The sequence below is a fragment of the Podarcis erhardii genome (assembly GCF_964252035.2).
Source record: "Podarcis erhardii genome assembly, chromosome: 1".
Taxonomy (NCBI): Eukaryota; Metazoa; Chordata; class Lepidosauria; order Squamata; family Lacertidae; genus Podarcis; species Podarcis erhardii.
The window spans coordinates 41,741,122-41,767,318 of record NC_138497.1 but is presented as its reverse complement, the minus strand read 5'-3'; the positions used below and the strand labels follow the sequence as shown (position 1 = coordinate 41,767,318).

General features: G+C 38.8%; 1 protein-coding gene across 1 annotated transcript in view; it reads right to left on the bottom strand.

Moving 5' to 3' along the window:
- RYR3 (ryanodine receptor 3) overlaps positions 1-26,197 on the bottom strand; it is a 262,055-nt gene that overhangs the window by 61,465 nt on the left and 174,393 nt on the right. Inside the window, exons 59-71 of the mRNA XM_081857249.1 lie at positions 25,707-25,774; positions 24,678-24,799; positions 20,361-20,465; positions 19,759-19,808; positions 18,546-18,606; positions 17,384-17,622; positions 15,653-15,734; positions 12,747-12,877; positions 10,174-10,491; positions 7,866-8,106; positions 5,574-5,661; positions 5,352-5,444; positions 1,452-1,472 (exon numbers count right to left, since the gene is read on the bottom strand). Coding sequence (XP_081713375.1) covers positions 1,452-1,472; positions 5,352-5,444; positions 5,574-5,661; positions 7,866-8,106; positions 10,174-10,491; positions 12,747-12,877; positions 15,653-15,734; positions 17,384-17,622; positions 18,546-18,606; positions 19,759-19,808; positions 20,361-20,465; positions 24,678-24,799; positions 25,707-25,774 — 1,619 coding nt within the window. The remainder of the gene's footprint in view (positions 1-1,451; positions 1,473-5,351; positions 5,445-5,573; positions 5,662-7,865; positions 8,107-10,173; positions 10,492-12,746; positions 12,878-15,652; positions 15,735-17,383; positions 17,623-18,545; positions 18,607-19,758; positions 19,809-20,360; positions 20,466-24,677; positions 24,800-25,706; positions 25,775-26,197) is intronic.

Here is a 26,197-nt window from a genome sequence, read left to right as displayed (position 1 = left end):
TTCAATCTGCTTATTCCAAAAATGTAGCATGACTCTCAGTATATAAATTTGGACTTAATTATATAAAGCCATTCAAATCACTTGTAGGATTCAAAATTCAAGATACATTTCTTCTTGTCTGCTCATGTCTGAGGAATATAAAGGAATATAAATGTATATATCCTGAAAATTGGAGTCTGCATTTCAAACATACTTTTCACATGCAACTCTTGTATTTAGAGTTATTGCCTTTGACGTGTATTTGACACTGAATAAATTGTGCGTCTATCTGCACATAATGATTTGATAATTTTAGCATCATCTGGATGCCAATTTGTATTCAATGTGAGTAGGCAAGTTTTTCATGGGGCTGCTAAATATTATTAGGATGCAACAACAAGAAAAGTTGGATTATATGACTGAATCAATTATGCAAATTAAGCAAAATTGGATTATTTTTCTTATTTTGTATAATGTAACACAGAAACACATTGGCACAACTGGCTAGCTTCTTCTTCTAATGAGACACACAACTACAGCTAGACCAGCTCAGCTGGTCAGAGCATGGTGCGGCTAATGTCAAGGTTACTGGTTTGATCCTTGCAAGGGACAGCTGTATATTCCTGCATGGAAGGGTTTGGACCAGAAGATCCTCAGGGATCCTTCCAACTCTAGAATTTGATGATTCTACATCTTGACCTACTGGTTATTAGGCCTCACTTGCCTATTACATGAATGGATAAGGACAATGCTTTTCTAAACGAAACCTGAGAGTTTAATTCTGTGATGAACAACAAATTTTGTATTTCCCCTGCATTTTGAAACTGTGATATGCATTCGCCCTGGGTTTGCACACTGGCTGTCAAACAAACGTTCTAAATCCGTCATTTCTATACAGGCGACTCTCAACTTACGTTCCGGAGGTAGCATGTGAAGCCAAAATTGCATATTGTTAAAACACACTGGTTTCCAGGGTGGGTGGGATTGCCAAAGTATTGTTTCCCAAATGTTCGTCCACTTTCCACCCCTTTTATTTTTATTTTTATTTACCAAGCATGTAAAGCTGAATGCACACAAGTTGTGAGTTACCTGTATAGAGTTCTGCCTTGACTGTGGAACTAGAATATATTTCTGCTTTGCTCTTGAAGTGTAAGTGTTCACCCTGAGTTCTCTTAATTAAGGCTGGGGTATGTGAATCACCCTATGAACAAACAGTATCTTAAGTTTGTTAGATGAAATAAATGAATATGTAAATACTGCATCATGTTTAGATAAATATAGATGTGATATAAACTGCAGTAAGAAATAATTACATCTGCATGCCTCCTTCATGAAAACAGCTACACAAAGTTAAAAAATAACAGATTAATGGAGTGGCGTATCTGTTTCAGTAACCTATTGATAAGAATCTGTTATTTCACAGTACAGCCCAAGTAACCCATCTTTCTCAGACTAAATGTTCACTAACTTACCATTCCCCTCCGAGCAATCTGCTGCCATATTATCAGGAAAAAAGTTAAAAAAACTTGCTCAGCTTTAAATAAATTCAGTTTGACAAAGGTTAACAAAATAGTTGCATTTTTTTTTAAAAAAAGTAGCATTCAGCTGTAAATCTCTAATATTTATGTTTTGTATCTTCTGCATACAATAGTCAAGTTGGTATAACATATTTCAACAGATACATATATTATGTATTACACACCATATGTACAATTTTAATTTTCATAATGCACTCTAATTTCTCAGCTAACCATCTTTAGCCAGCGAGCACAACACAGAGTTTGAGTAACATAGGAAAAGTGAATTATACATTTTTGGCCATTCTTTTGGGATATTATCAAGAATAATAAAGGCTGAAAAGTTGGTTATTTTATGGCATTTTGGAGGGTGCCTTACCTTTGAGACTTCTTTGTGAAGTTGATGTTTAGGCACCACTCAAAAGTGGACATTTCCCATGGCTCAGTCAATAGGAAACAGCCAGTATTAACACCCTTCTTCAAAAACCTGGGGTAGAGGCAGGGGCGTAGGAAGTGGGGCGGGGGGGCAGACCGCCCTGGGTGCCCTCACTGAGGGGGGTGACATTCGGCGTGCCACCCACCTGTGACTCCCAAGCCTTCCCCCGTTCCCCCTTCATTTTGACAGCTTGGGGGAGGCTTGGGAGTCGCTGGCGGGCATCGTGCCAAATGTCCACCAGGGGCAGCTCGCTCCGCCCCCGGCTGCAAGGTACACGCACCACTCTGAGAACCTGAGTGGCTATCCCGTGCCGGGGAGGGCACCCTCCGTGCCACACCCTCCTCGGGAGCTCGCCCGCTCTTGGTAGCGAGGGCATATGCTCCACCGCTGTGTAGAGGCTACCCCTTCTTACAAACATTTTCTTCCAAAGCAGGATAATGATGAAGTCTGGTCAATCCTACATCTTTGTATGCTTGGTATCGATGCTGCTCTTTCTCTTCTTCTCCTCTGCCACCCTTAAGATTCTAAAGCCTGAGCATGTGCAGTCATGGAAGCTCATTAGGCTTCTCAATCTCAGGTGCTGATTCCAACACTTTCTCCAGTCTGCCTATTCCAAAAGCCCCTTTAAGCAGTGGCGGAGCTTCATGCTCTTCCTCTGCCAGTGCTTTTAAGGGCTCCATTGTTTTTCCTGCTCCCCCTAGATTCTTGCTAGCCAAAGCAGAGATTTTTTCTCTTGCCTGCTGCCTTTTCTGTTTTCCTTGCCTGACCCAGGAGTTTCAATGCCCCTCAGTTCTACCTCTTTGGCATTGCCCACCAAGGCGGAGAACAGTGTCTCCTGCTTCTGTCCTGCCTACCATCTTCCTAACTTTCTCTCTCTCTCTGTAACTGTGTTTTTAAGAACAATTTTGGCTTCCTACCTTTGTGTGCTATGACTGTTTTAGAAGCCACCTTCTGGTCCTCCTTGCCCAGTGATACATGACTGAGGCCTAGTCTGCAACATCAGCCCAGAGAGTAAGAAGCCTAGTATGCCTTCCTAAGCAGTGCTTAACCCAGGCATAGGCAAACTTGGCCCTCTAGATGTTTTGGGACTACAATTCCCATCATCCCTTACAACTGGCCCTGTTAGCTAGGGATCATAGGAGTTGTAGTCCCAAAACATCTGCAGGGCCGAGTTTGCCTGTGCCTGGCTTAACCCATCCAGCCTTTCCAATTCCTCTTATGCCTTTGGGTTTGCTCTTTCATGTGTGCATGCTAGTTTAGTCATGGATAGACTCCATTAGCTCATCTTCTCAACTAAAGAAGTGTATATTGTTGTCAAGCTATTCCCACTGCCATAACAAGTATTGTTGCTAAGCTATTCCTTACTGAAGTATTAATAATGTGTAGAATTTGATTCTCTTTGTGTTTGCAAGAAACAACATCTCAATTTTTAAGACCCATGTGAGTGTAAGTTACATCTGCCAAGATGTGCTATTGCCAGCATCTTAAAGATCTTAATTCACAGGACTCCTAGAACATGTATATGTGAAACACATTGCCTGCCAAGGCAATTTGCTAACATAGGAGAAAGCAGTCTTTCAAAGGTCCCAAACTACGGTATTCTTGTCTGCATAAGTCAATTCTGAATGTGCCCCCCAAAACAAAGTGGGGACAAACAACAACCAGACTGACAGAACTTCTTAAAGGGAGAAAGATTTAGTTCCAGTAATAATTGTCCCTAATCTTGACTTTCAGGATTCTTTTTGAAAATCTGCCCCTGATTGGTTGTGAAATTGACATAGAAATGATGCCTACGCTCAACAAGAAAAAAAAGGATTGTTTCATCTTGCATTTCAATTGATAATGGTCTCAAATCCCAAATTTTTAAGCAGTTATCAACTGTTAAAACTCCTGGCCAGGGATAGTTTTTCCAATCAAAACTTGAATACTAAGGGACAGACATACTGAAAGCAACAAACATATCATGACTGCTTTTTTCCATTGCACAAAGATACTTCAATACTGTTACAGTGAAGTAATTACACAATTAAAGAAAATCTGGTCATTCATATATATATATAGTTGTTGACAAGAAAGGTTTAACAACAGGAAACTGGTTTAATAGCAGAAAGCCAAATTTAAAAGTATTATTTATAATAAATTTCATTTGACAACCAACCACAGGTACTTGGTACTTAATTACACTTGGCTTTCTGTGGTGCAATATCTGGTTAAAATACTTAAAAAATAATTTTCAACAAGACAGCATTGGGTGCTTGAAAAAGTACCAGATACATGTCAGGTTATAATGTATAAAATCATTTAGCACGTATGTTTCAGAGACTAAGAAGACTAGAACAGGTGAAAATGTCCTTCAGGTATGGAATAAGAATGGGTCAGTTGTGGATAAGGCAGTAATTATTTGTGCTCATACCGTGCAATAGATTTGCACAATTATACATCCTCCATATGTACACACCCCCACCCCTATGTGATAAATCTACATAAGGACAGCTCCTCCTAAAGACATATCAGCTCCAGTGTTATGATCCACATCCAATCTTTGGGAGACAAATGGATAGTTGGGTCTCACCTGAATGGTGAATTTTCGTGCCCCTCACTGAGTCAATGCATTTTAAAAAAATGAATCCACACACATTGATTCAGCAGAGGGACAGTGGAAATGAGGAATGCGCCACAAATCTCAGTGTGTTCAGCTGTACATATGCATTAAAGTGATTTAATTTATAACACTATTTCTAACACTGACAAATGCTAAAAACATTTGTTTTGCATTTTCAGATAATTAATTTGATACCATGCCCTTTTGTTTAGAACCTTCCCTGCTCCTCTACTGAAATGCAATACATTCCTCTTCCAAAAAAATACCCATGATCATCTCAGAAATAGTGGACTTTCTCAGATGTAGCCTCAGACATTTTAGCATCCCCAGTTCTTCCCATACAGATATTCTTATACAGGTTTTTTTTAGTGACATTTTGGGCTATGTGTAGATCGAGCAGATATATCTTAACAATTCTGATATCCCCACGATGTATTATGTTTTAGGTAATATTATTTTACTACAGTGAAAAGCAAACTGTCTGCTGTATCAATAGGAGATGAAAACTCAGTATCAGTACAATAGAAATATTGCAGACCAGCTAGGTGGAAAGGGAAGGAGCTAAAGTAAGAAGTACTTCAGATCCATTTCTGGTAAACTTTCACCCCATCATGTGGGTGCATCAAGGGGAAAAAGCTTTTAGTCAGAAAATTTACATGACAATATATGGTAAATACAACCCATCTTCATATTAAGAAGCAACTACTTCTAAACATATCGGCAAAGAAATGCAGTTTGCTACAGTCTGTGTCATTGTTACAAAGTACAAATTATTTAGCAGATACACTTGGACCAATCTAAATACTTTCTGACTCACTTTTGACATCTTACTCTTGCTGTCTCCTGTCAAAAATGCCAAGTTGTTGATTTCATTCTGAATAACAAAATTTTGTTCTTCTCGCTTGAAATTCTGAAATAAATATAATACCAAAATGCAGTTTACATAAATGCTGAGAAACAGGTCAGTGACATTTATAAATATGCATAACATTTCTAAATATGTGTATTATAAGAATAAAAAAATGAATCTTTGTCATACATGTGATTTACACCAGAGAATGAAGACTTCAGCTACCATTCGGAAAAGTTCATCAGAATCTGCATCTGGTTTCTTAAGCCAGTTTGATCTAAACAAAAAAACCAAAATACATTTATTAGACTACAGTATTATTTCAACATGTTCTATACTGAACATTACCGGTCCTACTACTCCCCTTTCAATTGCTTCTTTCTGCACTTTGTTTCTGAAAAGTATAATAGCAGCACCATACTGCAGTGTAAAACTGTGTGTTTCTGGGTGTTGGAAAGATGCTTACTACTCCCTTTTATTGATGGGCTAATACATAAAGAGGCATCTCTACTCAGCAGTCTCATGGGCAATATCCAAGTAAACAGCACCACTAGCCTAACTAAGTTCTCTGCAACTGAACTTCCTCCCCCCAGATGCCCACCACAAATATATTCTGGGAGTTCACCCAACCCTCCAGAGAAGGTTCAGAGAGCAAGTGATGGACACATTGGGAGCGTGAGAGAAAGTTTCATTGTGCAGCCAAAGTGCTTGAGTGAGCAGAACTGCTTAACTGGCTATTGCCCACTCAGTTCTATGGCACATACCTCCAAGCATATGTGTAGAGCAGGTGTGGGGAACTGCTGGAACTCCTGGCATTGCTGAATTACAACTCCCATCAACCCTAGCAAGCATGGCCAATGGCCAGGGATGATGAGAGGTGTAATTCAGCATCATCTGGAGGTTCCACAGCCTGTGGAGTATTGCAGCCTTTGCAAACCTATACACATTAACTCCAAAGTAAGTTCAATTCAACCAATAGGATTTATTTATGACATGTATCACAATTCAAAGTATAGGCAATCCTTTTGGTGTGGGGGTTATGTTCCGGACACCAACATGTGTCGGTGGAGCGTGTGTAAGCCCAGTCTGCCCCTGTTCTGGCCCTTTTTGTGACGTCTTAATGGCATTTTGGGGCTACTTCCAGGTTCAGCGCTGTCTGCATGATCACATGTCATTTGGACCACCTAAATCAGTCTTTGCCTGTATTCAATTTTCATAAAACCACTACCCTATCTGATACAACTAGATTTACTTTGTAGCAAGAACATCTGTAGATTTCTTTGTAAAAGAACTGATAGTAACTCCTGTGGCCACCTTAACGATTTGCACATTCATTTTGGTGTCATCTTCCAGGGCACACAGCCCACTTTATAAGATGAATAAAGTGGTCTAGAATGTTTCTTCCCCTGGAATTATACACTGTCTCTAAAACAGATATGGCTTAAGAAAAAGTTTGTGCTGTATTTAAATATGTATGTGTGCTTGTTGATGATGAATTGTCGAAACTGCCATGCAGCATTTGGATTCAAGCTTTCAAGTCAGAAAATGATTTTATACTTTAATGGGCACTGCTGATTCTTCCATTTAAATACCTTTAGACATTCATAAGAATTTTACAACACTAAAATATTCTGAATTGTAAAAATGTTACAAGTAAGCTGTATCAGGAAGCAGAGAGCAGACACGACTTAATTAAACTGTTTCTGTGGCTGTGTCATTTTTATACTCTCATTTATCTTTAACATTTTTAATTCTTGTTTTTATTCTGGTACTTCACAGAATTAAAGTTAATGTTAGGGCAATCATTCACATGTTCTTTTCCCTGCCTAACCTAAATTTAGTGAAGCTTGAGGTCAGAAACATTCACTTTGTTCTATTCCTTATTGATTTTTTCAAGAAAGCAGTCTATTCTTCCTTGTGTCAGGTGTCAAAGCTATCAAACTTTCCACTTGCTGGCATTAGTTAACACTGTTTGCTGATCCATGAAATGACCTTGAATTGTATGGCCTAGATAGGAACTACTGCCTTTCAGCTGGGTCTAGGGGGACCTTTTTATTTTGTAAAAGAGAAAAGATTTATACAATCTGAAGAGAAACCAGATTACCTTTGGGGCACAAGTTATGCGTAAACAAAACCACATATATTAAAGACACTACAGTCTGCTCTGTGCCTAACTTTTCTGAAGGAAACACCAAACCTGATTAAGTGCCAAGACCCCTAGAATCTCACACCACACAGCAGAGCTTGGTTGGGGTGGTCCATAACAAAATTTAGGGCAGGAGCGGAAGAGCAGTTGTGGTTTTACTATCTATTTGAATGGACTGTTGCTGTTTTAAACTAAACTAACCGTTTAGGTAGTTTTCCATTTTTAGTTTTATATTGTTTTATTGTTAGCAAAATTAGGAACATAAATTTTATGTTGAGGCGCAGGATATAAATACAAAAATCCATTTAATCCCCTTTAGTTACAGATTCTCCTACCTGTTGTTGTCCACATAGCGGATCAACATAGGATAAAAAGCATAAAGGTCGCGGCAAAGAACTGCAAATTCATCTAGAATGAGGAGTTCTGCTTCTTGGGTATCCGTTTTACTGTCTGCTTTCAGTTGTTCCTCTTCCATGACTATCTTTATGGCTTTCTTCTTTAGTTTCTCCAGTGTTGGGATAAAATGACTTTTCAACAGATCCGGCCTGGCCTTGCTAATGATTGGCTGAGCATACACTATATACAAAACACATTTCTATAAATATACATTTAAACATATTTTGTTACTCTGTAAAAAGTAACAAATGCATTCATTCTAGTTTAGCTTCATAACAGCACTGTGACTGTAGACGTCAGTACAATGCAACAACAAACCATGTTTTCCTGTAATTTGCACGGGCTGACTTAAATCTTGGGCGCGTGTGCTCCCCACTCCTCTGGGGAGGAAATGTAACTTGTCTCTGTACAGGAATGACCTGAAATTTTGGATGCACCCAGAACTCACCAATTGGTGGTTTGTACTGATAATGGTTTGATATCCTGGCATGTTAACAAACTGGTTTGAACAAACCATAGTATGGTGAGTTTGGATGCAACAGCAAATCATTGTTTGTTTCAAATGAAACACAGGAGAGTTAAATCTCTTACCCTTGCATGTGATAGTGAGGGATTGTACAAGACCAAGGCTCATGCTACTTGTGAACATAACAATAAACCATGGTTCACTGTTATATATGAACTGAGTCTAAAGTCATATCTGCCTGATTATGTATTACCTGAAAGTATACAGGCAGAAATACTTCTATATTAGGTTATGCTTGATATCAAGAATTTGATGAATGTTCACATACACATATGAATGCTGACAATTCCAGCCAAGTTTGGGGAATGCCCAAAAATATTTTCCCTACTTATCAGCAAGTGTCAATTCTAACCATTATATTTTGATGAAATTTACCTGTGTATCTCTTGAGTTTTAAGAAATCCAGACAATCTGTTTGGGATAATCAATAGTCACATCTGCAGGTTGACATTCACCAAATTTCAGGTATCACAACATATTGTAATATTGCATTTGATGGTTTAAGACAGGCATAGGCAAACTGAGCCCTCCAGATGTTTTGGGACTACAACTCCCATCATCCCTGAGCACTGGTCCTGTTAGCTAGGGCTGATGGGAGTTGTAGCCCCAAACATCTGGAGGGCCAAGTTTGCCTATGCCTGGTTTACGATATGCTGTAGACTGCTTAGAGATTTGTTTTGGCTATGTAAAACAGCATAGAATTTGCTTAAATAAATAAGCATAAACATTATACATGTTTAATAAATGTATAGTAATCCTGCCTCAAGACAGGGAATTTATGTATCTGATCTTGGGTTCTTTCATTAAAAATGTTGTATATGTGAAACAGTGTACTCAAACTATCAAGTGGCTTAACCAAGCCACATGTAAGTAACCAATTGGACTGTTGGATATTTAAATGCAGTCAAACCAACAATTCATGATTTGCTAGATAGTCACATGATAGGGGCTGAGGCTCACAGAGTCTTCTTGTAAAATCTGCTAGAGAGAACTCAGCAAGAACACTCCCATTGTGCCCTGACAGGAAGAGGGAGTAGCTATATATCCTCCCTGCCTGGGCACGCTCTTTTTCTGCTCTTCTCCACCATACCAGCAACATACAACATCTGCATTTCTGAGCGCCGGGCTCTGACTGCATCAACTTGTTCTTCATTCTTCTTAAGATGGTTCAATGAGTTTTCTTTTGGAGAACCCACAAAATGTAAAATAAAAAAATGGTAACACTACAACTAAACTAGGCCTTTGTCTTAATAAAAGATGAAAATATTTTCCTGACTGCTGTGGACCACATCTGATGCAATCAAATGAAAACCATGAGAACTCTTCATATATGTATCTATCCATTTTGTAGCTTTAAAAACAGGACAGGTCTGTGCCATAAGAGTTTTCAGGGAGACTTACATACGCTTAATTAATGGATAGTATTTTCTCCTAGCTCTACAGATATTAAAAATTATTTCCAAACACATAATGATACCAGGTACTTGTTCAGGAATGCAGGACTCCCAATTTTTGAACCAAGCATATATTATTTAGATTTTACTGAGATTTTACCATTTAACTAATTTAATAAAAAACATTGATTCTAAAATGTAAATCTGACTGTGAGAGAAAGCTTTCATAAAAGAAGTACAACTATTGGAGAATTAATGTTTTGTTGGTATTGACAAATAAAGCAGCTCTAGTAATCAGTTGTTTAAATGAAATTTGTCACGAGGTACCTGCTATTCGCTTCATCCAAGTTGCCTCATCTATCCCCAGGTTATTGTTGATGATCTTCAAAATGTTCCCCAGTATTATGCTGAGATGTTCAGAAGTTACCATTGTGCAGCAGGGGCCAGTACTTTCAGCATTTTCAGGCCCCCTTTCCCACCAGTATGATAGATAGTTGCATAACATGGGCAAGATCACCTCAATCACGTGTGGCATTTCAGTATATCTGGCTCCAGATTCTGCCAAGCTGTTTATTTCTTTCATTAAGCCATCCAACTGAGGGATTTCTGGACACATTTCTTCTACGGTTTCAGGCATGCCTAAAACTTCATATTATGACACAATAATTTTGGGGTGGTTAACATACTTAATGCTTAAAATAGCTAAAGCACAATTTAAATCATTTTACTTCCACCGTAACTCTGACACATTCTGCATGGATACAAACATGATTCATTAGTTCCCTCTACTGTTCAACAGTAATGGTTTTTTGTTTTTTGTTTGGTTCCATGCTTTACATGGAGCTTTTTATTAAGTTATTAACACTTTGGGCCTAGCTCTTACAATCAGATAATGTGGTAAACCTGTGTTTACAATGCGTACTACTTCTGATTAATGTGGAGTCACATGACTGAATGCTATGCCATTTTAAAAAATCTACACAAAGCAGATGTTGCAGCATAAATGATTGTGCTGCCAGAATACTATATGCCAGAAAAACAATAGCATGTTAGCAACTAAAGTACAGTTGAACAAAAGATGAGCACCTTCCTTTAAAGATGGCTTTACATTTACTGCATTCTGTGGAAGTGGATTAAATAGGCATGAAGCAATTGAAAAAGGTTTTAATGTTATTATTATTTCATTTATTAATCACCAATTGTACCTTGAAGCAATGTAATAAAAACATAGGAAACAACTGCAAATTAAAAACAATTAAAAACAAACACTTACATATACAAAACAGTTTAAAGCAGTAACAGCACACACTCTAAAATCAACTCCATTCCAATAATGGAACCAACTGAACCTTTATTTCTATAAATGCAATGCATTTATCAGATACAGCAGATAAAATATCAGATTGTGTTCTGCTACCCACTTAGGTTTTAACATTTATGGTCATCGTACTTAGGATGGTGTGTGTGGCATTGCTCTTTGACAATGTAATAAGCAACCAGCCTTTTTCCCAACTTTGAAGCTGCAGGAGGTGGGTGAGGCATATTGTGCCAACTATGGAATGATCACCCTGCCTTCCTAGCTCAAAGATTGTGAGGAAGATTGAGGATCACTTGACTGCTATGTTGTCCTGGTGTCCACATCAGGATAAATCAGCAAGGCTTCCTTGAGTGTTGTTCTTCACCACTATCATGAACACTGCCACCCACCAGCAGCTGAGGCCAAGATACCCCTCATCTCTCTTTCCAGAGGAAATAAAGTTTGGGGACAGGGGGCTTCATCAACTGCTGTTGAGAAGCAAAGCTCTAAGCCTCTCCGCTTTGATCAGCTAAAGCCAGCATGCCCCTGCCTCTTTCCCATAGGAGGGCTTCTTCAGCCACTGCTTTGATTCAGGGAGTGGAGGAAAGGGAAGCAATTGGTCAACAATAATTTTTGGCTTGGATAACATTGATGGATAGTCACCCCCCCCCCATTCCAAATCAGGAACCAACACTAGCCATGGAGAAAGAGGGGCCTCAGAAAGTTTTCATTCACATTCATTATACTTTAGGTGTCATACAGATTGTATTCCTGCTGCGATTACAGCACCCCCTGCTCTGAACTACGTTTACTCTGAAATGTTTTAGATTACAGAGGCATCACAAGATAACAAATGGCAGAGTCCAAATCTTGATTTTATCAGAATGATATTTCAGACCTTTCAAGATTTCATAAAGCAGAGGGCGAATTTTTGCCATTCTATTAGCAAATTTCCTTGCATTCCAAATTCTTAACAATTTGATTCCCTTCAAAGCGCTTGTTCTTCCAAAGTTTTTGTTTTGGTGAATAATGGTGATCCAGGGCCACCTTAAACATTCAAAACCACTTTCATGAAATGTGCCCTTAGGTTTTCTATGGCTGGATTTTCATGGAGAGTGTAAAGTGTGACAGAGACAACCAAACTTAATTTCCTGACCATTTGTATAATCGTGATTTCCGCCCCCCCCCCCCAAGCCTCTGCAATCTTCAGAATTATGTCTGGGTGTTTGTGACTGTATTGGTGTAAACAATCTAAATAAGATCATCGTTTGAATGCATGAAGAGTCAAGTATGAATATAGTATGTACAGATTAGTGTACATACATACATTAGTGTGGCTACCTAATTTTACAAATGCACTTAAATGGGCACAGAGATAAAATAGCATGACGAACTGGCTAAATGCTTAGCATTTAACTAAGCTATAAACATATCCATTCCAAGACATTTCCACAATAATTTCAGCCAAACACTACTATCAATGGAGGTAAGTGGAAATATATGATGATATTTCCAAATATAGTGCAATAAAGGTCTAAAAACAGACAATAAGGATGCAGTTTATTTCTCAGTCCAACTTTTTGTAGCAGAGTACTGTACTTACTAGCTCTCTCTCTTGCAGTTTTTGTGTTGAAGACAGACAGCGGATTGTAAAGATTGAGAGAAGGTTCAAGAAAGGCTACTGGAATGGCAGCTGCAAGAGACGCTAAGCACTCACCAAGAGCCGGACGTTGTCTGTAAACCAAAGAACACTATCAGTTCTTTCACAATACATCTGAAGTAAAAAACCAACCCCACAATATATTTGAAGTTACTATTTTCAAATACAATTCACACATTACATTTATTTTATCAGTAGCAAGTTTCGGTTCGCAATGTTTTCTTAACAGTCCTTCCCTATCAAAAATGTTTCCAAATTAGATAGTCTAATTGGGTAGCAAGTATATTTAAATCTGGGAGGCAGTGTCATGTTTAACCACATCTTGTGGATAATCAAAAGTAACAGTTGAAGAAATTGTTTTCCTTGAGCAATCGATGAAGCCACACTCCCAGGGACCAAATTTCAAGTCATAATCTTAGTTGGCACAGGCAGGTTTCTGTACCTTACAGTATTCAATACTAGCAATAAGCTTTTGGAATGAATAGATTGATTTATTTTGATCAAATTAATAAACCAATTGTATATTATTTGATTTGAAATCTGGCGGGAAGGGGAGGAAACTGGATTCATTATTATGGATTGATATTTTGTTTGTACTGATTTCCACAGAAAATAGAAAAGGGTGTGAGATCAAGGGTGCAGGGCTGAATTCAAGTTAATGGGTGCCCTTGGACGCAGTATCAATAGGTCCCAGTGGCCCTTCCTTCCCTCCACAAAACTCTTTTATCCCCACCAATTATCACTAACCGGCTACTGCAAAAGGTGTGCACATTGAACATAGATTTAATCTATCATGAACAGTCACTACCTTTTTGAAACTCATTGCCACTGGACTTCCACATTATAATTTTATCCAAGATTTCATGTATCTGAAAAGTGGACTTGAGTCCATGATAACTTCTTTCATAACAAAATCGTTGGTCTTTAGTATGCCACAACAACACACTTTGTTGTTTTAAAATAGTGATTAAAGAATTATTGGCCCAGAAATTCAGTACCAGAGCTGGATAGAGCTTAGTCTTTCCCCACACAAAAATCCCCTCCTAGTTAGTCAAAGCTTTCTACATTTCAGCAGTATAATTTTGATGATCACAATCTTACACTGTTGAGGGTCAGAAAATCTCAAATTGAATAGTCCCTTGAAAATATTTTAATCGCTTGAGGAGAATGTCAGCCAATTTAACCAGAATGTGAAATCAACTCCGACTTAGGAAAAAAACCCTTACGGAAATATTTCCTTAACATCAGCAGTTAATGCAGAAGGTTATTTTTTAAAAAAGTTTTAACTGCACTTATAAGTTGCTTTACAAAAAGTAAAATGTTCAGAACATCTAGGAAGGAACCTCATTAAGCAGTTAGATGCAGGGGAGAGAGATGATAATAATAATAGATGGCCTTGCAAATAATTATCTCATAATATGATCTCTTTCATTGGGTGTGGGGCTTGTCAAACTGAGGAGGGGAAAGAGAAAACCTAAGCAGTTTAAAAAAAACCCAAAACCTTTCTATCTCAATCGCGGGGATTCGAACCTTCTGATCGGCAAGTCCTAGGCTCTGTGGTTTAACCCACAGCGCCGCCTGCGTACCTTACCCAATGATTAAAGTGGGAATCAAAGGCCGTCACAAGGGGGAAATAACCCTGCTCTGGGCGGGTGCAGAATCCAGGAGACCCTACATGGCAGCCCTTGCCATTTTCTCCTGGGGGAAGGAAACCAGCTGTGCCTCCTACTTGTCAAGAGGCCATTATAAAGCCAGCACTAGGGGTGCTTCCAAGGAGGAGGCGGATCTGGCCTCCAAAGAACGTACTGCAGCCATTGCTGCCGCTGCGGCGGAAACAGCAGTGGACAATGCATTCTGTGGAGGACAGATCTGCTGCCTCCTGAGGTGGCCGCTTCACCTTGTCTCATGGGTGGGCCAGCCCTGACTTACAGGCAGGCAATACTGGTACGTTTAAGGCTTTAGAGCATTTCCAAGCACATTTAACAGGCAGCCACGTGGGAGCTAAAGGCATGGCAGCACTTGTTTACACACCATGTTTGGTCCCAGCTCTTGGTAGGCCCTGCCAAGTGATTGGCAAGTGGCCTGTTCCCCACGTGGCCCACTCTTGGAGCCAGGCAAGCAAAGGTGGTCTACCATTGCATTCTCTTCCCTGACAGTCACCAATGTACTCAATATGTAGGAGGGAGTCCTGTGACCACCACAATTGTGTGAATTTCCACTTGCAAGCTAATACTGGCAAGCTGTTCTGCCTGTCTCATTTCAGCCACCATTTATTTTGTCTGGGTTTGTATGCCCCCCGCTTCAGTTTTTCACAACTGATATTAAAAAAATTGCAGACACACTGGTGTTCTGAAAAACTCCAGAGCAACATTTCACTGAAACATTTCTGGCTTCCAGTGAGCCAGGAGTGGCTATCGAGCCAAAGGCTGCATTGATCCATGGACAACCTGGGAAGGGAGGAGCATGTAAAAGTGGGTGTGGCTGAAGTGTAAAAGGGGGCATGGTGAGAACTGCAGGCCTCAAGGCTGCCTTCTAGAAGCCTTTCCCAATACATTCTGAATACAAGAAGGGAGGTGGACACACCAACTACCTTTGGAGCAACCAAATTTCCTGCCTTCGAGCAGTAGGACAAACACAGTCCCACTAGGAAGTGTCCTAATGCCCAATACAAGGTATTGTTTAGGAAGTGTCCTAATGGAGAATACAAGGTATTGTTTAGCTTGCTTGTAAGGAAATGCTTCAGCTACCAAAGATTACTGGTGTGCTTTATAGAGGCACAATCACTCTTAACTCAGCAATATGCTTAGAGCAACTTTTCATAGTGTATTCAGCTTTTTTCTCTTAAGTACCTTTCAACATAAATGTTCTTTCCAGTTCCAAGAGAGTACAGGCTACAAAGAATTCTGTAGCATGATACTTGGACATCACCTACTGGGGGAAAGAAAAGAAAAGAAAACACTTATGTTCAGCTACGTCATATTTTAAAATTGAATGTTTTGACCTCTTTATACAGTTGAATGTTTTGACCTCTATATACCCAAACAACAGCCAATTGTTGTATATAGTACTCTCCTAATGCTTTATTCAATTTTATATAATTTTCTAAATAAAATTGTGGTGGTGGACTCTCCTTCCTTAGAGGTTTTTAAGCAAAGGTTGGATGGCCATCTGTCAGGGATGCTTTAGTTGAGATTTCTGAATTGCCAGCGCTTGTGGTCCCTTCCTACTCTACAATGATATGATTATACCAAGGCAGCCATTTTGGCTGGATACAAAGGTCATGTAATCAGAATTCTACTCACAGGAAGAGAGTTTCTATCCTCCCCTCACAGAAGGGGAAGGTGGTTTTCACTGATTTGCTCTTTTCCCTGCATCCCACTGAAAACCTGCCCCTTAAGATTAGGGGGCTCACTGGAACAGAAGGTTGTAGATGGGAAAGATAACTGATAAAAATTCCATTCCTTCCATGAATGGAGGCCTGTGCTGGATCAAAGACTCTAGGATTCATGGAAGACATGCCATCCAATATGTTCCTGGACTTAACAAAATTTTAAAATTGGACTGCTGTCTTAATTAATCACAAGGCTCTCTCTCTCTCTCTCTCTAATCCCACACAGTCCCTATGAACCTGATGTAAAAGACTTTTGGATCAGTGGGTGTCTTTTAATTAACTTCAAACAGTCATGGCCCCTGTGAACCACACAGAAGATAGGATATCAGTCTCCACCAATGCCTGGTGTATTTCAGCGCAGCATTGATGTAAGACCCTTTGCCTAGGAAAAGTACTTAATGAAATAAACCTCTGTTTTTAGCAACTGAATAACAGGCAAAGCTTCAACAGGGAAACTTCCCACCCTTCGCTGCATCCTATTCTGGGACAAGCTGCATCATTTGAATGTCTGCTGCAGGAGACCTCTCAGACAAGATGTGACAATCCTCCATAAATAAAATGGAAGCACTGACCACTTAGAATGAAAATCTAGCAACATTCAGGAGGCTACTGTTAATTTATCCCTGAATGAAAAAAAATCCCTGTACAGTGGTACCTCGGGTTACATACGCTTCAGGTTACAGACTCCGCTAACCCAGAAATATTACCTCAGGTTAAGAACTTTGCTTCAGGATGAGAACAGAAATCGTGTTCTGGCGGTGCGGCGGCAGCAGGAAGCCCCATTAGCTAAAGTGGTGCTTCAGGTTAAGAACAGTTTCAGGTTAAGAACGGACCTCCGGAATGAATTAAGTACTTAACCCGAGGTACCACTGTATTCATCACAAAGGGCTCAAAATTTATTACTACATGAGGCTGGAAGCATATTAGCTGCCATACAGCTTCCATTGAATCTATGTATTAAAAATGAAAATATAATGCAGCTAATTTCAGATTTTGCCATAGCTCATAGCATATTAGAATAAATAAGACAGTAAGTTAAATGCACACTTCTAAAAGAGCAAACATGGTTTCAGTTTCAGTTGAGTGCAAAGCCCTGACCCATTTTGGAATGAGCAGTGGAATCCTCATTCATTCCTAGTTACAACTGAAACAATATCTGAAAATCAAAGAGAAAACTGAGAAGACTTACATAGCAAATCGGTGCCAAAATGATGCTGAGCAACATGTTCAAAAATTGATGTTAGAACAGGCAACAATGCCACTGTTGTATAGTTGATATTCTGTGAGACCCCTTTAATCTGTGTACGGGAATGGGTAAATTTTCCAAGTTTAAGATTTTCTGATGTCTTCTCCAGATCTTCAGCTGCATTTTCAAAGAAGGCACGCAGTCCTGCTTTAACCAGCTCTGAACCTGATTTCATGACGGTTCTACAGGACAATTTATAGAGCGTCACTTAGAAATCAAATGCCTATAATTTTCCATAGCAAATCTAGACTTCCTCAATTAATGTCTGTTTCTTTGAGATATAGGTGTCTACATTGACCAGACATAGACCAGTAATTACATGGCTATTCAACAGTTCTGACTAAGCACGCTAAGAAACTATGTGGGAAATTATGGCGAGGAAGCTAATTTTAGTGCACTTGCACCAAGTCCTATAATGGTGAGATTATTTACCCTGGTGCTATGAAATGAGACTTACTTCTAGTAGGCTTCTGCACAGGGATACCAACATTACACATGTATGAGGAAAAGAGGCTTGCCTCTGCTTCTCAGTTATTGCTCAGTGTGCATTTTCAGATTCTTTCTCAGACTCAGATGCCACCTAGGGGCGCTGGTTGGGAAATAGCGGACGCACTCCTGCTTAGATTGCAATTGCTAAAAAGGATAGATTAGTAAAGCTGAAGTGAACTACTTTTAAAAACTGCAATTATATAACCATTTTTAATCATTTTCTACTTTTGCTTTTGAAATTTACCTCTACGGAAAATGAAAATAGCACCAAGCCTTAAGTTTTAATGATGAATTTTAAGTATTGCAAAATTCACCACTTTTACACCTTGCTTTCAACTAAACCTCCTGACCATACAATCTACAGATGTCTACTCAGAAGTCTACTCAGAGGTAAGTCTCCTCAAATTCAGTGAGCATATTCACCAATATGTATAGGATTACAGCCTAAATTGAACAGTATATGGTATATGTTACTACATAGCTTTCAAGAAAAATGTTCTGCTGGGAAGTAAATAATTTGGTTACAATAATTCATTTTGGGGGGGGATATTTTTGGAAAAAATTCTTTGGGTGAAATAGTATTCACATATAAGATTGATAAAAGGAGTAAACTTACCTTGTGTCTAGTGTCTGAGCTAAGATGTGTAGGCAGCTAACCATTGTAGCAGCATCACTACCTATTCAAAATGAATGGGGAAATGTGTTGCTCTTTTAAATTCTCTTTTTAAAAAGGTAAAATAAAAATTAATACATTTATTGAACATACTTATGCTGGGGAAATCTAATATATTATTCTTTGAACAAAAGTTGGAATCTTTGTTAATTTTTCTTCTTACATCATCTAATTATCAGATTAATGGATAGCATGTAGACTGCCCTTTCTACTTGCCTTATATATATATATTCCCCCATTCATAATTTACTTGGATTTCTTTGATTAGAGAACTGCCAATCAGAAAATATCTAGAGTGTTCAGGGGAACCAAAAATCCAAAAGATTAGAAGATGTGCAGAATGTGCATCTGTGCCTTGCACCTTTAAGGCTCCAATCTGTGGTCTAATGCCTCAGTAGAAGGGAGCTGGATCTCACCCATGCTCCTTCTCAGCTCTGAGCTATGATTGTCTCAAAGAGAAGCTTCAGAAGTCTTTCTTCCTTGGCATTTCCCTTCTTCAGCCTCTTCTAAGTGGCTCTCCCATATTTCCCTCCACTCCCTCCCTTCACACTTGTGAGTAAGGACCTCACTCATGAGTAGTACATAGTCTTAGCTCCTGGCTGAAAAAACATTTATGGGAAAAAATGTATCTGAGTTGAAGCCAAAAGGGTTTAGGTAATGGTGGGAGCTCCACCAAAGAAACTCACAACCACGACCACCCATAGCATCACTCTGCAAATTATCAAGTTTCTGTGCAGTTTGTGCAAGGATAGTATATTGTACTTAGCAAGATGCTACGATTGCTCCTCCACAACATACTAAAATTCCTCTTCCAGTATCTAGTACTTTGCATGATATTATCATGCTCTTCTGCATTTGCTTAAATATATTATTGATAACACTGTAGTCAGAAAACAAAGCAGATATATGTTGATACAGAAGCAGGAAATGGGACTCGTAAACAATTTTACAGAATTGTCCCAGGGTATGACAGTAGGAGAGATTGAAAGGACACTACAAAGGGACAGTTCAGGGATACTTTATCTTAAAAAATAAAATAAAAATAAAAATCCTTTTCATGATTACTAGCTAAAAAGCAGTCAACAATTTCTCATCAACCCAGAAATATCCCAGACAACTTGTGATGATAACTTAATGAAAATCTTTCTTAACTTACCAAAAAGTGAAATCCTATGTCTAACAAGAGCAGCAAGTTTGCAGAAAAGGCTAAAGCCGAAAAGAATGCAAAACAGCAGGAAAAATACAGAGGGGTTAAAGATTTGTTTAGATAATAAATTAATACAGTAGTGAGGAGCAACTGTGAGAATGGTAGATGTGAAACAAAGATACAAAGTATGTTTTGAATTAAACAGAAGCTGAGTTTGATAATAACTGCATTTAGAAATTATTTTCTATACATCTAGGGGGAAAGTGAATACTATTCTAAAAAAAATTAAATTTTCTTTCACAAATAAGCTCTTTGACCACTATATATGTTATGTAACCAAATCATTCTGTAATGGTCATTTCTTTTTGAAGGTACAAAATAAAAGAACTTAAGAATGTGAAAAAATACAGAATTCAAATTAAAAAAAAATTGATCACAAATAACAGTTATATTAAAGCATTGCTACATAAGGTTATGGCACCAGGGGGAAAAACAACTTATATTTTCTGCTTCATCAGTTCTACTCTTAGCAACCAAATAGTAAGCAAGACAAAATGAAGTTGAGAAGATAAAAGTCATCAGAAGATAATGGAAATAATTATTGGACTTACTTATGAGGGCTCTTTCTTGTCATGGAAAGGAGAACATCCTTTGATGGCTGACTCCTCCCATCCATTTCAAGAAGGCAGGACTTCCAGAGGCTTCTGGAATCTCTGCTGGGAGGAGGAAACCTCTCAGTTTTGGAGGCTTCCAACAGCTGAGGAACAAAAGATCATCTAACCAGAAATAAATGACTATTATTAAGTTCTAATACTGCAACTTTAGTTAACTCCACCAGGACAAGAGGTCATTTCAAGATTCTAGTGTGAAATAATGCAGGATGTCCTCATTTTCATGACCAGAAAGAACCCTCAGGATAAGCAATGTTTTCCTAGGTCATGCAAGGATATCCTTCAAATTAATGTTAAGCACGAGAACCCATCAAGAGATGAGACCTAACTTCAATACATCTGTGATAGGATTCCTTACTCAAATTGTGCTTCAGTGAAGGCATCTATACAGAAGTAGGTGTACTGAGTGCCCATCCCGCAGCTACTCTTCAGATATGAGATAATGGTGGGTTAGTAATCAGAGCAGCTATGGTGCCTACCCTCAATGTGGTAATTAGTTTACTAATGTCATACAGTCTTTGAGGAAGAGAGGCATATATATCTTTATTTAGAGCATCACACTACTCCAGGGAACATGGAGTCCAAAGCCACATATTTAGAGTTGCTCTAGAAATCTTTCTGTCCCAAGAAACTATGGAAGAAAATAAACAAGGAATCTGAAGTCCAATTACTTATTTAGTAAATATTGTTCTCCATAAATACATATTGAGTATCCAACATGTATCCAACGTAAGCCAGCCTCTCCCTCCCTCCCTCCCTCTCTCTCTCTCTCTCTCTCTCTCTCTCTCTCTCTCTCGTGGAATGAGTTAGGGGGGAAATAGGAGAGAACCAATTCCTGCATTCTGTGGGACAAATTACTTTAGGGAATCACAGAATCATAGAATTGTAGAGTTGGAAGGGAGCCCAAGGGCCATCAAGTCCAACCCACTGCAATGCATGAATCTCAGCTAAAGCAAGATTTCATAAATCTTCTAAATAAAGACATCAGTGCCTGGGTTCCTGAAAGGCAAGAGCATACAGCTAAGACATCCTTCCTGCCACCAGATATCCTAACTGCCACCAGGAACTGGACTTTCAAGGTCAGGAGTTGGTCTGAGAGCATATGAATTGGCTTAAAATATGGTTTTGTCAGCAATAAGAAGAGCCTGATGGAAGAATTATATGAAGAGAATATATGCACTGGAAGTAGACTAATTAAACAGACCATTTTCAAATTTTGCTTATTGTGTGCTTATTGTGTGAGTGTCTTGGCAGGTGTAGCATCAGATCATAGCCCCTGTGAAAGTTCTGCATTAAAAGTCTCAGTAAATGAGGGACATTGGTCTTATTGAGGGCCACCTTCTTTCTTTGGCAACAGCTTAAACACACTTTATAGCAGTTTTTAGGTTTGATTGGATATCTTTTATGAGAAGCCACAATTATATTAATTATTGTACGAGCATATCCTAGCCCATTTAAATTGTTAAATTTTCATGCAACGAGGCAAAGCTAGGCTGGGTCTCAATATTACATTGGACATTATGGGAATAGGTCCATCAACAATAATAGAAGCTGTTGATCTGATTTTGCAATTTTCTTAAGCTTCCAGAACTTTGGTCTGCTCAACAGAAAAAGGCAACAACGACCACCTTGGTACACAGTTCTTTCTTATACAAATTTCCAAAAGACTGGACATCAGGCTGAAGGGTGAGTAGTTAACGGTTCCCACATGTAGAAGAAATATTAAAGTTTCCCACTGGTAAAATATGGCATCAAACAGAATTTTGTCTCTACTGCTGCTTAGTTCTGGCTAGTGGCTATATTTTACTATTAATACCTGATAGGTCAAAATTAGCTAGCTCAAAAAGGAACTCTATGATTGCAAAATGAGTTCTGACTCCTTATATTAACCTTCTGCTTCTCCTTATTTAGGAAGAGATAACATAGGCTTTTAAACTTCATTTTAGTTGGTGCATCATTCAGGAAATCACCAAAAAGCTTAGCACCCCAAAATAGGGTGGGCTTTAGATTAGAAGCTAGCAATCCGCACTCAATTGATTAACAGAGCAATCCAAACTCCTGGTCCACCCTGCTGGGAAGGTGTCCCTCTGCCCAGTCCTGCCTGCCTTCTTCCTCCACTTGGGAGTTGACACAGCGGATGAGCATTCTTCCTAGGCAAAACAAGCAGCAGGCTATGGAAGCTAGTATGCCGCTCCAACAAACCCTGGATTAGACTGAAAAAGGGAGTTTACATTAGTAGCTCATGGTTGACACCAGCTTTCGACAAAGGAAGGTGGTGACGTTCCAGTGCTCTGAGGTTTGTATTAATCAAGTACGCAGTTTAAAAAGCTGTAGGAGAATGGCTGGATTAAGAAACCCACCATTATTCAGTCTCCCCCCTTCCTGGGGGGCAGTTTAAATGTCCCCTGGATTTCCCTCTTCAGTAAGATCTATACACCTGTCTGAGATGTCTTCCCCCAAACCTCCTGTAAAAAGGAGCATGGTGGATTCATCACAAGGACTACATTAAAAGTAGGTAGACTGTACCCATAGGGAGAACAATTCCGTTTACAGTTATCTGTAACTGTCTCCATGGTATTAGATCTAAAGGAAAAGCACAATACATCAGTCTTCAAAGAGTGAAGCTGTCAATTCCTTTGATTTTCATTGCATTTCATTCCTTATTTTTGTCAGACACCTTTTTCATTGCTCAGAAAACCACTCTCTATACCCAGGACAGAATGATTTGCCATCAATAATGGATGGCAGTAGAAGTCAACACTTAAGATTTTACCCGCTGATCAGGGATGGTGAATCTGCGGCCCTCCATATGTTGCTGGATATAACTACAGTCTTCTCTATGGCCATCATGGTTGGGGCTGATGGGAGTTGCAGTTCAACAACATTCAGAGGGTCACGTGTTGCCCATCTCTGCCTTAGATGCTGAGATGCTTTTAGACACAAGTGGAATAAATCAACCCTCCCGAATTGGATCCAGGCAGCTCCTGGAGGGATGTCAGAATGTCAACTTGTTTTGTATGTGGCTGACTACTCTATCACCTCTTCAGCAGTGAGTCCCAAAACAAACAAACAAAAACCTAAGATAGAAACTTTACTAACTAGCTAAAACTAGTCATGGGGAAGAGTCAAGAAAACAGCAACAACCCATACCTTGGAAAGTAATGGATACCATGCTACCTCTAGGTGAGGATGGACAATATTTGAGAGGGCTCCCTCTCCCAACAGAGGTTCTGGAAGCCTTTGGAACCTCTGAATCTTTGAGGTAGATAGGAGGACTCACCCACAAGGATGTCCTCCTTCCATGAGCAAAAACCAAAACCATGAATAAACAACAACATAGGATTCTAAAGAATAAATAATACCAGGAAAGATTGGATAGTATTTTAATGGACTTACAAACAGAAAGTGAGAAACCAAAAGCAACATATTTGCATTTTAGGAAAAATGTCTGATAAAGTGTTCTATATATAATACTGAACATGAGCAATAAAATCAGTATATTGTGAATGAAAACACTTAGATAAAATTTGAGAATTATATCCAGATTAAAACGTCACTGAAAGTGAAACGTTTGGAAAAATCTTATTTAGTATCTTAAAAAAAATCTATTTAGAAAACAAAAAAACAAACCTATGTCCCCCAGGATAATAATTTGAAGGAAAGACAAGAGAATCAGTGAGAAAATCAATAATGTAGAGAAATAAATAAAAATGACAGAATTCTTAACCAGCAAGAAAGGGGCTTAAAAGGAGTTTTACTTCTTTTTGTAATTACATTTCTAACTAAATTGGCACAAAATATATGTATATAAAGTTATTCATGTTATTTTTCATATTATTGTTCTATTATCAGCATCACTAGAGTGTAAGGTGACTGTATGAAGAGGCACATGTGTGACCACTCAATGTAGACTAATATAATAATAATAATATAATAATAATAATTTGTACCCCGCCCATCTGGCTGGGTTTCCCCAGCCACTCTGGGAGGCTTCCAACAAAGATGAAAAATACATTAAAATGTCACACATTAAAAACTTCCCTGAACAGGGCTGCCTTCAGATGTCTTCTAAATGTTAGGTAGTTGTTTATCTCTTTGACATCTGATGATACAATTAAAATACAAGTTTGGATTATTAAAAAAAAAACTGGCTAGAGTTATAAGGATATATGAAATAAATATTTTAAAGAGCCTAATACCTTTATTATATCATGATTTTTCCAGTGTCATAGACTGTATTTTTTCTTACTTACATACCTTGCTACCATTTCTTTTTCTTTATTTGAAGCATATCCACTACTGCTGAGTGGCTTAGTTGGGGAGGAGAGGAAATACAGGCAATGGTTGGTAAAATACTGGTCAACTAGTGGAAGCAGAACCTAGGGAATTCAGATAAAAAGTTTTAGATTTAACTTGTAAAAAGGATAAAGTTAACTTTTTTTTAAAGTGAAGTTTACAGTTGAAAAATTTAACCAGTTAGCAATTCCTTAAACTTTTAACTTGTTAATTAACTAATTAATTCCCATGATGGCATTTATTCTTTTTTCAGTCTATATCTTACTTTACACCCTTCCTTCATACCTCTCCACTTCCTGTTCCTTATCTACCCGCCATCTTTCTCAGTGTTTAGTGAGGTTTGAATCCCAGACAAAATTAAAATTCTCTCTCAGAGAAATCAGACGGCAACCGGGGTGGTTCTTCAGTCTGAATGAATAGAACGCAACCTATTTTGGATGAGGTTTCACTCTCCTTGAAGAAGAAGGTGAGCTGCTTGAGAGTACTACTGGATCCTACACTGTCATTGGAGGTACAAGTGTCCCTCCATCGCTGCTTTACTTAAACTTCCACCATTGTTTTAAACCACCACTATTCCCCTCTTGGTGTCCCTCCCTTCTTGCTCCCATGCCATGGCCACTGCTGTTGTATAAACCTGCCTTCACTTTGCCCTCCAACCCTGCCTCAACATCATCTAAATCCAAGACTGTGATGAGGCACTACAAATCTTCCAATGCGGGCTGCATGATGGCAGCCCTACATCGAGAGAGAGAGAGAGAGAGAGAGGGAGAGGGAGAGGGAGAGGGAGAGGGAGAGGGAGAGGGAGAGGGAGAGGGAGAGGGAGAGGGAGAGGGAGAGGGAGAGGGAGAGGGAGAGCCTTAAAGCACTAACCAATTTTCAATACCAATTTATTTGGGTTTCTTTACAAAATCTCAACATTAATACATACTATATTCTTGCATTACTGTGAAAGTTAAAGTAGTTCATTTGTTTTTTAATGTAACAACTCACTTTGGCAAAGAACTTAATTTCTTGGTCATGTGGTGATTTCTCAGTTTTTCCACTGGTGACAATAGCTTCTGGAGAGAAACAATAAAATGGTAAATAACACTGGGCAAAAATATCAATTTACATCTTCCATGAGCTTTTGAAATACATGAAGTCAAAATTTCAGAAGTACCAACCATATCATCTATATAGGAACAGAAGAGGCAACTATGTGCTCCTATTTAGTGATCATCTCCATTTAGGCAAACGTGATAAATGATAAAGCTGCTTAAGATCTTGTGGATGCTGAAGATGAAGTGAGAAAGTCCATCTGTGTGTGCTCAACTCCTATTTTTGAATCTCTCCCCCCCCCCCAAAAAATGAGGTTTTTTTCCTTTTCTTTTTTTGAAATGGTTTTTCATTTAAGTGCTGCTTCATTTATGTGAAGCAAAAATAACTTTTTGGCATCATGTAATCACAGTGGGGGAATCACTGGAAGAGGCAAGAACAAACCC